Source organism: Lithobates pipiens, unplaced genomic scaffold (genome assembly GCF_037356315.1).
Source record: "Lithobates pipiens isolate NorthernLeopardFrog02 unplaced genomic scaffold, aLitPip1_a1.2 Scaffold_3, whole genome shotgun sequence".
NCBI lineage: Eukaryota > Metazoa > Chordata > Amphibia > Anura > Ranidae > Lithobates > Lithobates pipiens.
In genome coordinates this window covers 154582454-154598160 of record NW_027507790.1, presented here as the reverse complement: position 1 = coordinate 154598160, position 15707 = coordinate 154582454, and the positions used below count along the sequence as shown (strand labels likewise).

The following is a 15707-nucleotide window of genomic DNA, read 5'->3' as shown; positions in this document are numbered from 1 at the left end:
GTAAAGCAGTTATTCTACATGTGGGACATTTACAGAACCAAGGGTTGGATGCACAGAGAAGGAAAAGGACTTAGAAGCAGATTGTGGCCAATAGCCATGATTAGATTTGAGAGTCTCCACCAAACTGTCACACTACACTTTATTTCAACAAAATGTTTGCATTTCTATTATTCTGTAGCTAAACCCAGTACTATAAAAATAGTTCATCTGCTCCCCCCCCCCCACCCCCCACAGTGCCCACAGATTATAAATCTTCTTTTTACATTAAAATACTGCTACTATATACCTTTTTGTCTGATCTGTATACTACAGTCACATGATAAACTGCACAGTTTCTTCAGTGCTGAGAGTTCAGGAAGGAGGAGATTTTCACTACAGCCTGTATACACGCCCACATGTGTGATGCCAATATCATTTGACCTTGCTAGCTCTGAGAACAAGTAAATGTTCTCTCCAGCATAAAAGACACAACTGAGCATGTGCAGGTTGTCTACTCTGCCTGTATTAGTTGGCCTTCCCCAGATAGACAGTGCATGAGGGGGGGGGGGGGGGGGTCTATACACTCAGGATTAAAAAACTTTTTACACAATGCAGAGGATTAACCCCTTAAGTTCCACAGTGAGTATAACAAGCATACTATGCTGTATATACAAACTGATTTTACTGTTGTGGGTTTAGTAACACTTTAACTCAAAAATTCTTCTTGTATAATGTGATCTGTATTGTCAGTATACTCTAAACATGCAAAAATATTATTATTTATTTATTTTTTGTATTTTACTTGCAGCTATTTGCAATGTAAGACTCTGAGAAAGGGCCCAAAGGCGGAGACATGAGCAAAGAAACCTGGTTCAGCTTCCAAAGTGGCACCACAGGTATTTATTTTACAACAGTGATATATTATTGATTTTGCTCAGTTTGCTCACGTAAACTTTCCTATTTAAGGAATTGTTTAGCACCACCAAAACGTCAACAAAAAAATTGTTTCACCTCAGTACAAGCAGAATTCAACCTAAAAGGTCTTCGGTTCAGCACAATTACTACTTATCAATAGTAGTACTACTGATCAAATGGCCTCTCTTGTCAGAGATGTACTTTGTCTGAAGACATAATCCCAAGCCCAATTGTAGTTTGGGCACCTCAATAAGTTTTGGCTTTCCCAGTAGCCCCTGAAAGTCTCCTGACATCAGCAGAGAATTCTCAGCCCCGCCTGCTGACTGTCGCTATCAAATCAGAAGAGAGGCAGGCTGAGAACTCCCCGTTGATGTCAGGAGAGACGTGAGAAATGAGAGGCGAGCTGGAAGCGAGGGGAGAGAGGAAAAGTTACATTGGGGGTGCCCATGCTCGTGGCTGACAGTCGCGATGACCACTGGCCACAAATGATCGCGGGCATGAGAGGCAGAACAGGGATGTGTGTGTAAACACACACATCCCTGTTCTGAGAGGAGAGGAGAGACAGATCATATGTTCCTAATAGCTAAGAACCACGATCTGTCATTTCTTCTACTCAGTCCCGTACAGTTAGAAACACACACTAGGGAACACAGTTAACCCCTTGAATGCCCCCTAGTGTTTAACCGCTTCCCTGCCAGTGACATTTTTACAGTAATCAATGCATTTTTATAGCATTGATTGCTGTATAAATGAGGTCCCGATGTGTCCGCCATAATGTCGCAGTCACAAAAAAAATCACAGATTGCCGCTATTACTAGTTAAAAAAAAAAAAAAAAAAAGCCATAAATATATCCCCTATTTTGTAGACATTTTAATTTTTGCACAAACCAATCAATATACGCTTATTGCGATTTTTATTACCAAAAATGTGTAGAAGAATATATATCGGCCTAAACTAAGGGAAAAATTAGCTCTTTAAAAAAAAAAAAAAATGGGGATATTTATTATAGTAAGAAGTACATAATATTGTGTTTTTTTTTTTAATTGTTGCTCTTTTTTGTTTATACACTAAAAAATAAAAACCGCAGAGGCGATCAAATGCCACCAAGATAAAGCTCTATTTGTGGGAAAAAAAGGATGTCAGTTTGTTTGGTCTCAGCATCGCACGACCAGGCAATTGTCAGTTAAAGTAACACAGTGCCAAATCGCAAAATATGGCCTGGTCATTCAGCAGCCAAATCTTCTGGGGCTGAAGTGGTTAAGGGAGTGAGGTTATTTTTATTTCAAAGCAGAGGTCCAGTCAATTTTTTGGCTATTAAAAATCAGCAGCTACAAAAAAATTGTACCATAGACAGCCGGTACAGCAGGGACCAGATGAATTTCAATCCATGTGTGGCCACTGCTGCTCAACAGAAGTCAATCTATTGGTCAACTTCTCTTGAACAAACCTGTTTTTAAAAAAAGCCACTCGATCTGTGTATTCTGACAGTGGACAAGTTTTCTCCTGCTGTGAGAAAACAATAGTGCAGCAGGGAGGATTCCCCCATTCACCTCAAATGTGTGGATGGGGGAATCGGTTCAGTTTTTTTCATTTAGATTTATGTGAACTTAAAGTGATTGTAAAGGTAAAAAAAATAACAAACATATTTATATTTGGAATTGCACAGAGCGACCACACACCTCCTCTTTTTGGGTCCCCGGCTAGCGCTCCTGGCCCCACCCCTCTGTCCAGTGCCCCCATGCGAGCTACACTACTGCATCCATTGAGGCTGGGTTCACACTGCAGCGATGCGGGAACGCTGCGAATCCGCTGCGGGTTCCCGCATTCGCATGCCTCCCGGCGGCAGTTCACACTGCCCTATGCGAACTGCCGGGAGTGTCAGTGAAATGTTAATGACACCCCCAGATCAGTTCGCATATCGCAGTGCGATCTGCAAACTCGGACAGGAATCGGATCGCATGGTTTGAACACCCATGCGATCCGATTCTGCTGCGGACCAAAAAAAGAGTCCTGTGCGAGTTTGGGCCGGATGAGATGCAAATTCAGCCATACTATCTGTATGGCTGAACTCGCATCGCACAGAGATCGGATGTGATTTGCACTGCAGTGCGGTGCGAATCACATCCGATCTCATCACCGCAGCAGTGTGAACCCAGCCTGAAACCTGATCCCCACTCCCCCAACACTGGCTTTGATTGACATCACTGGGATGCAGTGCCCCGGCAAAGCCAGTAAGACCCAGAAATGAGGAGAAAGAAGAGCTACAGACGTGCACGTTACTGGATTAAATGAGAGCTTAGGTAAATAAAAGGGAGGGGTGAGGGGGGATGCTGACATCTAAACATTTCTTACCTTAATGCAAGGAATGCATTAAGGTAAAAATGTTTTAGGCTTTACAGTCACTTTAACTGCTTGCCGACCACCCGCCACAGTTTTACTGTGGCAGAATGGCACGGCTGGGTAAAACGACGTTACCTTATGCCGCTTTTCCTTTTGGCCACTAGGGGCACACGCACACCTGCAGCGTGTGCCCGAAGCCAATGCGAGTGCCTGGTGGGCACAATGACAGCCGGGCACCCGCGATCGCTAGTGACAGAGCGAGAAGCGTGATCTGTGTATGTAAACACATAAATCCCAGGTTCTTTCAGGGGAGAGGTGACAGATCGTAAGTAAGTAAGTAAGTATGAACACCGATCTCTCTGTTCCCATAGTCAGCCCCATCCCCTTACAGTTAGAACACACCTAGGGAACACAGTTAAGCCCTTTCCTGCCAGTGACATTTATAGAGTAATCAGTGCATTTTTATAGCATTAATAGCTGTATAATTGTCAATGGTCCCAAAAATGTGTCAAAAGTGTTCGATTTGTCCACCCCAATATCGCAGTCCCGATTAAATCGCAGATCGCCGCCATTACTAGTAAAAAAAATAATAATAATAAAAATGCCATAAATCTATCCCCTATTTTGTAAACGCAATAACTTTTGGGAAAACCAATCAATTCACGCTTATTGCAATTTTTTTACCAAAAATATGTAGAAGAATACATATAGGTCTAAACTGAGGAAAAAATATGTGGGATATTTATTATAGCAAAAAGTAAAAGATATTGTGTTTTTTTCAAAATTGTCGCATTCATTTGTTTATAGCGCAAAAATAAAAAAACGCAGAGGTGGTCAAATACCACCAAAAGAAAGCTCTATTTGTAGGGAAAAAAGGACGTCAATTTTGTTTGGGTAAAGCATTGTATAACTGCACAATTGTCAGTTGAAGGGACACAGTGCTGTATCGCAAAAAATGGCCTGGTCATTGAGCAGCCAAATCTTCAGGGGCTGAAGTGGTTATTAATGTTGTAAATTTGTATCTAGCCTTTTTCAAGGCAAATTTTAAAGTTTTTGGTAAAAAAGGTCATGACATGGGGGACATGTACCAATGAAGGAAAAAATAAAATATAATATATATATACTGTAACAGAGAGAGTCCCTGTCCCTATGGAAATAGGGAGCAAAAATGGACACAGAGTCTGCATGTTGGTGGACTGCAGAGCTACAGAGCGTAGATTTGAAATGGAGAGAACTGCTCTGGCAGCTTTCTTCCGGATAGGGCTCTGTAGTTTGGAGATCCCTCAGAGCAGTGGCGTAGCGTAGGGGGGGGGGCGAGGGGGACCACCCCCCCAGGCGCAAAATTTGGAGGGGCTCTGTCACGAGTGTAGACCGTCTAGCACGGGGATAAAAGCCCCTTGTTAAAATCTTATGATGCCAGAGAATCCATGTTGTTCAGCAACAACGGCCGTTCTTGTGGTGCAGGCTGGCAGCTGGGGATCCATATCACAGTGGTGATCAACGAGGGGCCGAGCCGAGGACAGATAGGCTGCCCGACTGAGAGCCAGGGACTGGGGAGAATAGTTCCACCATGGCTGCCTCCTCCTTGACCTAGCCCCCCTGACCCCGCCCCCCCAAGATATGAGAAATGGCGGGCACAGCATCTCCCGTGCCTCCAGGGCATGGATTGCTTGAACTTCCTCTCCGCACTAACATGAGGCCCGGAGTACAGGCTGACTGAGGACCCAGAGGACTTGCGAGGAGGCTCACGTTGTCAGGGAGCCGCTATAAGGATCAAAGCACCCCAGAATCAAGGAGACAGACTGGAATGGAAGGTAGGGCTAGCAGTCTCTCTCATCTCCCCCTCAGGCCCCTCTCTTTCTCCCAGCCCCGCCCCCCACCTTTCCCTCAGCTCCACCTTCTCTCTGAACCCAATGTCTCTCTCTGCCTCTCTCTCAGGGAATCCAAATCACCAGTGCTGCAAAAAACACACAATTGTGCAAATATATAAATAAATAAACAAACTGATTTTATATAATAATCAATAAAAAGTTCATCCATAGCCATAAAGTCCATTCACAGCATGTTTTTTGGATGCTTTTTCTTGATTATTATATGAAATTTGTTTGTTTATTTATATATTTGCACAATATTGTGTGTTCTTGCAGCACTGGTGATTTGGATTCACTAGCCAGTAGGGCTATCTTAGAATTATTGTATTTGATTAATTGTTTTATGACATTTTCTGTGCTTTATTTGTACAATGAGGTTGAGATTTTTTGCAGCATTGGTGATTAGTACTCACTACCCAGTAGGGTTTTTTTTCATAATATTTCAGTTAATGGGAGCTACATATAGTATGTCATATTCACACTATAATACTTGTTGCAGCACAATGCTGCAACAAGTATTATAGTGTGAACATGACATATGTAGCTCCCATTAACTGAAAAATTATTAAAAAAAAACACCTAATGCCTATGATGACTAACATGTGTAGAAAAGATGTAAACACCTATTTTTAGGCTGTCCAGTCATGCTATCTCCTGTTTGAGCCAGTGATGTATGCAGGAGAGAGGAGGGAGCGCCAACAACAGATGGGACATAGGAACCTATGCATGATGTCACCACTCCAGGCTTTACCAGTCATTGTCAAGCACGCTCTCCTCTTAGCCCTTGTACACATGTGTCCGATCGGACCGTTTTGTCGGATATTCCGACTGTGTGTGGTCTCTATCGGACTGTTTCCGTATCCGACGGACCAAGTTTTCCAACTTGTTGGTAAAATTTTCCGACAAAATGCTCTGATCGGACATACTCCGATCATGTGTAGAGAATTCCGACCGGACAAAGTGCCACGCATGCTCAGATCAAATTCCTACACCAAAGCTATTGGCTACTAGCGTGAACGTAGTCCCGTCGTAACGAAATAACGTCATCACGTCGGATTTTCCGACGACTTTGTCCGACCGTGTGTATGCAAAATCTGTTGGACAAAATCCAACAGACAAAATCCAACGTATTTGGTTGTCGGAATCTCCGACTGTGTGTACAACGGCTTAGAGTTGCCACCTCATCCCTTTAACCACTTGCTTACTGGGCACTTAAACCCCCCTCAGTCCCAGACCAATTTTCAGCTTTCAGCGCTGATGCACTTTGAATGACAATTGCGCGGTCATACAACACTGTACCCAAATGAAATTTTTATCATTTTTTTCCCACAAATAGAGCTTTCTTTTGGTGGTATTTAGTTACAGCTCGGAGTTTTATTTTTTGCTAAACAAACAAAAAAAGATGCAAAAAAAAAAATCATGTTTTAATAGTTTGTTATAAAATTTTGCAAACGGGTCATTTTTCTCCTTCATTGAAGTGCGCTGATTAGGCGGCACTGATAGGCTGCATTGGTGGGCACTGATGGGCTGCATTGGTGGGCACTGATGGGCTGCATTGGTGGGCACTGATAGGCTGCACTGGTGGGCACTGATAGGCATAGTTAAGGCGGCACTAATAGGCACAGATAAGGCGGCACCGATGGGCACAGATAAGGCGGCACTGATGGGCAAAGATGGGCACAGATAAGATGGCACGGATGGGTGGCACGGATAAGTGGCACGGATGGGTGGCACGGATGGGCACTGATAGGTACCACAGATAGATGGGACTGATGGGCACTGATAGGTGGCACTGATAGGTGGCTCTGATAGGTGGCACTGCTGGGCACTGATGGGCGGCACTGCTGGGCACTGATGGGCGGCACTGCTGGGCACTGATGGGCGGCACTGGGGTGCAGCACCTTTGAGGCAGATTTTGGGTGGCACTGTGGGTGGCACTGCTGGGTGGCACTGTGGGTGGCACTGTGGGCACTGCTGGGCGGCACTGTGGGCACTGCTGGGTGGCACTGTGGGCACTATGGGCACTGCTGGGTGGCACTGACAGGGGGGCACTTACTTTATTTCAGGATGGCACTGCGGGTGGCAGGTGGGCACTGGCAGGGGGCAGGTGTCCGCTTAAATTGCTGGCCGTGATCGGGACTGATGTCCCGAACACGGCCGCCGGCGATCGGCTTTTTTTTTTTCTCCTCGCGCTGTCAGCGCGAGGAGGAATACTAGCCGATTACCGGCTCCGTTTTATCACATGATCAGCTGTCATTGGCTGACAGCTGATCACGTGATAAGGGGTCGGGATCGACCCCTTACACGGATCGGTGATCAGGCGAGTCTCACGGACTCGCCGATCACAGAGCGCGCCGCGTGCGCCCCTCAGGGGGCGCGCAGGCCGCTCGTATCCGGGACGACGTCAATAGACGTAGTCCCGGAAATGTGGGTCCGCGCTGTTGCCGTCATTTTGCAATAGCGCGGTACCCAAGTGGTTAAACCCGCACGCATATGAATTACACAGGTTCTGAGGCTAATTTCATGCAGATAAGGCACCAAGTGAGTTTAATTATCACCTTAATCAGCCACAGAAACTGTGCAATTAATATGTGTTCGGTTTTAAAGGGATGAGGTGGCAACCTCTCCCTACAGCCACCACTGTCTCACACAGGAGATCATGTGACCAGACTGGAGCTCGCTGAAAATAGGTAAGCCTGTGGGTCAAGGGGGCACAAATTACTTGCCTTGCCCCGGGCGCTGACAAACCACGCTACACCACTGTCTCAGAGTGTTAGGTGGGACGTAATCTCCAACCCTGTGTCCGGTTGTTGTGGACAGCCAGCAGGGTGTGTGCCCAGGTGCATATAACGAGGGGCTGGTGAGAGCAGTAAGTGGAGGAAGGGGGAGTGTGAGCAGCTTGCTACTGTGGTACTGAGTGAAGACAGACCTGTGTCTGGAGAGTGGTCTGCCCTGTGGGAGACCGCAGCCCGTGTAAGGGGGATTCTTTGCTCAGGGACTGGGAAAGGCTGGCCAGCCTTGAGTTGGGAAGACTACAGAAGCCAGTGAGTCCTGGGGGCTGGAAAGAATAAACTCTGTTGGGAGCAAACAGAGGAACTGCTGACAAGAGAGACAGGTGGCTCGGTATGTTTTCCTTATTTTGATTGCTAAATGAAGTTAAACCCCTGCGTGGGAATGCGGAATGGACATTTTTGCTTTTGTTTTTTTAATTAATAAACCAGGCCCTTAACCATAACGCCTATCTGACCTGGACTCACTGCACAAAAGAAATGCATCTATCACTTGAGCTTAACACCCCAATGTTCCTATATATATATATATATATATATGTATATATATATATATATATATATATATTAATATACAGTATATAAATCATAATCAATGACATTCCAGGGAAGCTGGGAAGTTTTAATTTCATGGAGGTACCCTGGCCATTCAGTTTGCTTGTTAGGCAAACTGCAGACAGCCTTTGTTTGGGTCAAACTCATGGTCGACCTAAACCCGAAGGTCACCCCTCACTCACATTCTCTCTTCCAATGAGCATTGGCATTATCACCTCTCCCTATGAGCTCCTGCTGCTGAACTTCAAGACACCTTCCCAACACACAGCCTGCTGTGCATTACTAGAGTGCATTCCACTAATGCATGCCAACAGGAAGGACCAGGGGTGTCAGTCATCCTCCAATCTCAACCAATGGCAATGGGGTAAATTTTGGAAAGAGCTATTGGAGAAAAATGAGGGGCACTTTGCGGTTATCTACAGTATATACAACTTTGTAGAGCGATGTCTTTTAAAGGACAAACCTGTGTAGGTACGCAATTTCCCCCAGTTTTGTAGGAATTAGTTAAAAAAATTTACTCGCTAGAACTTCCCACTATATCAAAAAAATTAAAAAAGTTGGGCTAAAATTATAATTTACATAATTAAGTACACCATTATTATATGTATATGTAAAATATTATTCTGTGCCGCACTGAAATTATTCAGAATTTCACATTTTAAATAACATATTCCAGCATTTAAGTTACCTGGCCGATTTTAGATCTGAGATCTTGGAGAAAACCATATCTCCTAATCATACTGCTTGAACTTCCCATTCATTTTAATGTGACGACTACATTTGTCATGAAAATGCTAGAGCTGCTTCAATTTCAAAATATAACCTGGCTATTAACAAATGAGGGGGGTCTTAACATGCAAATGAAATGCCTTCTTAATCCAGTCAACCAGAATAATTTGTGTCTGTGTTGGTAGAATTCATGCTGTGTTTATGCCCACCCCACTGCTGACAGCTGTGACAGCTTTGGAAGGGCAGTGACCACACATACCCTCTAGTGATTTTTTTTTCTTCTATGTATTTCTATGTATTTGTGGTCACCGATGTCATAGCAATCCCATAAAAAGAAACTATACAGAAATGTTAATATTGTTTTAACCTAAATAGTTTAAATGTGCTGTTTGATAATTTGATTTTACTTTGTGGATTTGATGGATAAATTCGCTTTGAATATTAAAAATAAATCAAATAGCGTTTTCAGTTTATGGTGCTTAAATACAGTTTAGTTCCACTTTAAACCAAAGTGCTGCTGTGACCCAGTATTAGCAGTGTCCACAGAAAGGAGTTTTACAAAACTAAAGCTGCCTAAAACTGTTGTAAAACTGCAAGTTCCAGCATGCTTTAACCAAACAGATATAAAAGACAAAATAATGCAGATCTGTAATATTTAATACATCTGAATGTCACCTGCCACTAGACACTTGCAGCCCCTGTATAGCAGATCTGGAGTGTGAGAGTAAGACAGCCCATAGATTAGTCAATTTTCTGGCTGAACCAACAATTCTTTTTTGTTCAACCCAGTAGGCTGAACAAAAAAAAAAACGAAGAGAACAAGATCTTGTACTAACAATACAGTACAGTACAGCGATCTCCCCAACTGAGCTATTGTGTTCTGACAGGGGGACAATCCCCCGCCAGAACACACAGCTAATGGTTGAGAGTGGTGATCGGATGCCGATTGCCAGATCTTTTTCGATCATGCCCCTTCGACAAAAGCTGGGGGTACTTTGCATTGGTCCATGGGTTACTTATGCTTTTTTTATGCTTCTTCTAATATATTCATACAAATTCAAATTTAAAAAAATTTCAGATCACGCAAAAGTATGATCTGAATAATTCCTGTGTTGTCAGTTTACAACACAATGGGGTCAATTCACTAAGAGTTAAACAACGGCTAATAAAATGTGGTAAAATACTGCATGCAGTAACAATTGTGCAAGTGTTCAATTCACTAAGAATTTTGAGTTTAATACCAAATGCGGTATTTGTTCGATTTAGCGGTAATCACCACATTATTTACCGCATTGAGCTGGTTGTTAAGGAGTGGGTCGGAAAGCCAGTGCCACGTCCTTAACAACGGATGACTCATCAGCTGTCAGCGGCTTCCCCGTTGACAGCTGAATATAAAAGAAAAGCCGATAATTAAAACTGGTGGAAAAAAACAGCATCTAGTATGAATTTTAACCACTTTCAGACCGGACCAATTTGCTGGTCAAAGACCAGACCACTTTTTGCGATTCGGCACTGCGTCGCTTTAACTGACAATTGCGCGGTCGTGCGACGTGGCTCCCAAACAAAATTGACGTCCTTTTTTTCCCACAAATAGAGCTTTCTTTTGGTGGTATTTGATCACCCCTGCGGTTTTTATTTTTTGCGCTATAAACAAAAATAGAGCGACAATTTTGAAAAAAACGCATTATTTTTTACTTTTTGTTATAATAAATATCCCCCAAAAATATATAAAAAAACATTTTTTTGCCTCAGTTTAGGCCGATACGTATTCTTCTACATATTTTTGGTAAAAAAAATCGCAATAAGCGATTATTGATTGGTTTGCGCAAAAGTTATAGCGTTTACAAAATAGGGATAGTTTTATAGCATTTTTATTAATAATTTTTTATTATTTTTTTTTTTACTAGTAATGGCGGCGATCTGCGATTTTTATTGTGACTGCGACATTGTCGGGGACCCATCGGACATTTTTGACACATTTTTGGGACCATTATCATTTATACAGTAATCACTGCTATATAAATGCAGTGATTCCTGTGTAAATGACACTGGCAGTGAAAGGGTTAACCAGTGGGTGGCAGTGTAGGGGTTAAGTGTTCCTAGGGGTGTGTTACTAACTGTGGGGGGGTTGGGCTTTCATTTAGTGTACACTGATCTCTGCTCCAATCACATGGAGCAGAGATCAGCGTCACTAGTTGCTAGGCAGAATGGAAAAATGTTGTTTACACAGCATTTCCTCCATTCGGCCGCTCCGTGAGACGATCGCGGGGATGCCCGCGGCGATCGAGTCCGCGGGTCCCACTACCGGACTCACGGGGGTCCCGACCAGCGCGGGAGCGCGCCGCCGGCGGCGCGCTCCCGATGGCAGGGCGGCATCGAATATTGGACGTACCTGTACGCCAATATGCCTGCCCGTGCCATTCTGTCGACGTACATCGTCGTGCGCTGGTCGGGAAGTGGTTAAGGGAAATCCCACGCCAAAAAACAAAAATGCCAAAAATCCATACCCAAAATCCATACCCAACCCTTATATGAGCATGTAGCCCAGCAAGTCAGAAAAGGGGGGGCCCCCTCATGAACCATACCAGGCCATATGCCCTCAAAATGGGGGGTAGGTCGTTGTCTCTATGTTGATAGGGACAAGGACCTCATCCCCACAACCCTGAATGATGGTTGTGGGGGTCTGTGGGTGAGGGGCTTATTGGAATCTGTAACCCCTCTTTAATAAAGGGGCCCCCAGATCCCGCCCCCCCATGTGAATGAGTATGGGGTACATTGTACCCCTGCCCATTCATCAAAAAAGTGTGAACGCAAATAAAGACAGGAGGCAAGACAATTAATTTATTAAAACACAAGAAATAAATGTCCCCCGATATAGATCCATTGTCAATCACAACACCTGCCACAACTCTGACCCTGAAAAAAAAAGTTCTGCTGCATTGCACTGTGACGAACGCCATGATTGACAAAGGGGGTTAAAGGGGGCTTCCAGATTTCGATAAAACCCCCACCCGCAGACCCCCACAACTAGAGGTCAAGGTCGTGGAGATGAGGCCCTTGTCCCCATCAACATGGGGACAAGCTGCTTTGGGGTAGGGGGGTAGAGCCTCTGCCCCAAAGCACCCACCCCCCCATGTTGAAGGCATGTGACTTCAGGAGGGGTGTAGCGCTCGCTCGTCCCCGTCCCCCCCTTTACTGACCTGCTGGACTGCATGTTCAGATAAGGGTTTGGTAAAGATTTTTGGGGTGACCCCATGCCATTTCTTTTTTTTTTGGTTCCATTTGAAAGCCATACCAGACTCCTCTCATTAGCAACCAGCTATTTGTCAAAAAGCTGCGTTTTTTGCTGTTTTTTGACAAATACTGCATGTGATACCGCCACCAAAACCCTGGTGGTATATATTGCAGGCTATTTTACTTTCTGGTCTGTTTGGGAATAGGACTTAAGAGTTTTTAAAGTGATATTTACTGGCACACTGCATAATCGTTATTTAACCACTTTCAGACCGGACCATTTTGCTGGTAAATGACCAGAGGTCTTTTTACACTTTGGCACTGCGCTGCTTTAACTGGTAATTGCGCGGTCATGCAATGTTGTACCCAAACAAAATTTGCGTCTTTTTCTTCCCACAAATAGAGCTTTCTTTTGATGGTATTTGATTGCCTCTGCGATTTTTATTTTTTGCGATATAAACGTAAAAAGACCGCAAATTTTGAAAAAAAATGATATTTTCTACTTTTTGTTATTAGAAAAATCCAATAAACTCAATTTTAGTCATACATTTAGGACAAAATGTATTCAGCCACATGTCTTTGGTAAAAAAAAAGTCAATAATTGTATATTTATTGGTTTGCGCAAAAGTTGTCACATCTACAAACTAAGGTACGTTTTCTGGAATTTACGCAGCTTTTAGTTTACGACTGCCTATCTCATTTCTTGAGGTGCTAAAATGACAGGGCAGTACAAAACCCCCCCAAATGACCCCATTTTGGAAAGTAGACCCCCTAAGGAAATTGATAAGAGGCATGTTGAGCCCATTGAATATTTTATTTTTTTGCCTCAAGCGATTGAATAATGACAAAAAAAAAATTTTTTTTTTTTTTTTACACAAAGTTGTCACTAAATGATATATTGCTCACACATGCTATGGGCGTATGTGAAATGACACCCCAAAATAAATTCTGCTGCTTCTCCTGAGTACGGGGATACCACATATGTGGGACTTTTTGGGAGCCTAGCCGCGTACAGGGCCCCGAAAACCAAGCACCGCCTTCAGGCTTTCTAAGGGCGTAAATTTTTGATTTCACGCCTCACTACCTATTACAGTTTTGAAGGCCATAAAATGCCAAGATGGCACAAAACCCCCACAAATGACCCCATTTTAGAAAGTAGACACCCCAAGCTATTTGCTGAGAGGCATGTTGAGTCCATGGAATATTTTATATTTTGCCACAAGTTGCGGGAAAATTACAAACTTTTTTTTTTTTTCACAAAGTTGTCACTAAATGATATATTGCTCACGCATGCCATGGGCATATGTGAAATGACACCCCAAAATAAATTCTGCTGCTTCTCCTGAGTACGGGGATACCACATATGTGGGACTTTTTGGGAGCCTAGCCGCGTACGGGGCCCCAAAAACCAAGCACCGCCTTCAGGCTTTCTAAGGGCGTTACAGTTTTGAAGGCCATAAAATGCCAAGATGGCACAAACCCCCCCCCCAAATGACCCCATTTTAGAAAGTAGACACCCCTAAATTTAGGGGTACACTAGTGAGACTAGGTAATAAATGGCGGGTGCCCTGAAACTATAAAAAAATAACTAACCAACCAGCGTCACCTGTAACAGTTATATGGTGATCACTGGTGAAAGGGTTAACTAGGGGGCAATCAGGGGGCTTTATGCGGTAGTATATGGGGGTCCCTGGCGCTATAAAAAGCTGCGGCGAACCTAAATACCTACCTGCCTAACTAGCGTCACCTGTGACACTAATACAGCGATCAGAAAAACGATCGCTTATTAGGCTGGGTTCACACTGGAGCGATGCGGGAACGCCACGAATGCGCGGCGGGTTCCCGCATCGCATGCCTCCCGGCGGCAGTTCACACTGCCCTATGCGAACTGCTGGGAGTGTCAGTGAAATGTTAATGACACCCCCAGATCAGTTCGCATATCGCAGTGCGATCTGCAAACTTGGATCGCATGGTGTGAACACCCATGCGATCCGATTCTGCTGCGGACCAAAAAAAAGGGTCCCGTGCGAGTTTGCGGCGGGTGCGGCGGGTGCGACACGAATTCAGCCATACTATCTGTATAGCTGAACTCGAATCGCACAGAGATCGGATGTGATTTGCACTGCAGTGCGGTGCGAATCACATCCGTTCTCATAAACCGCTGCAATGTGAACCCAGCCTTAGTGACACTGGCGACGGGGGGTGATCACGGGGTTAAACCTTTATTGGGGGGGTTAGGGGGGTACCTTAGAACTAAAGGGGGCTAACCCTAACTGCCCTAACAGTTATTAGTCACAAATGACACCTGCCGGGTGATCAGGGGGTTAAACCTTTATTAGGTAATAAATGGCGGGTGCCCTGAAACTATAAAAAAATAACTAACCAACCAGCGTCACCTGTAACAGTTATATGGTGATCACTGGTGAAAGGGTTAACTAGGGGGCAATCAGGGGGCTTTATGCGGTAGTATATGGGGGTCCCTAGCGCTATAAAAAGCTGCGGCGAACCTAAATACCTACCTGCCTAACTAGCGTCACCTGTGACACTAATACGGCGATCAGAAAAATGATCGCTTATTAGGCTGGGTTCACACTGGAGCGATGCGGAAACGCCGCGAATCCGCGGCGGGTTCCCGCATCGCATGCCTCCCGGCGGCAGTTCACACTGCCCTATGCGAACTGCTGGGAGTGTCAGTGAAATGTTACTGACACCCCCAGATCAGTTCGCATATCGCAGTGCGATCTGCAAACTCGGATCGCATGGTGTGAACACCCATGCGATCCGATTCTGCTGCGGGCCAAAAAAAGGGTCCCGTGCGAATTTGCGGCGGGTGCGGCGGGTGTGGCGGGTGCGGCGGGTGCGGCGAATGGCTGAACTCGAATCGCACAGAGATCGGATGTGATTTGCACTGCAGTGCGGTGCGAATCACATTCGTTCTCATAAACCGCTGCAATGTGAACCCAGCCTTAGTGACACTGGCGACGGGGGGTGATCACGGGGTTAAACCTTTATTGGGGGGGTTAGGGGGGTACATTAGAACTAAAGGGGGCTAACCCTAACTGCCCTAACAGTTATTACAGTCACAAATGACACCAATGCAAAAAAAAAAAAAAAAAAAATGACATTGGTGTCACTGTGACTGGGGGGCAGGGGTAATTGGGGGGGTGATCGGGGGGTAAAGGGGGGGTGTGAGTGTGCCTGGCATGTTCTACTGTGTGTGGGATGTGTTGGTGCAACTCACTGATCCGCTCTCCTCCGTGTCGGAACGAAAAATACCGACACGGAGGAGAGAAT

At 44.7% G+C, this 15707-nt stretch overlaps 1 protein-coding gene across 2 annotated transcripts in view; it reads left to right on the top strand.

Annotated features, from left to right (window-relative positions):
- The first annotated feature begins 785 nt into the window (after positions 1–785).
- Positions 786–15707, top strand: part of ADGRV1 (adhesion G protein-coupled receptor V1) — a 710193-nt gene continuing 695271 nt past the window's right edge. For both annotated transcript variants that reach the window (XM_077462401.1, XM_077462400.1), the window contains exon 1: positions 786–875. In XM_077462401.1, the coding sequence (XP_077318527.1) occupies positions 833–875 (43 nt within the window). In that variant the 5' untranslated portion in view covers positions 786–832. The remainder of the gene's footprint in view (positions 876–15707) is intronic.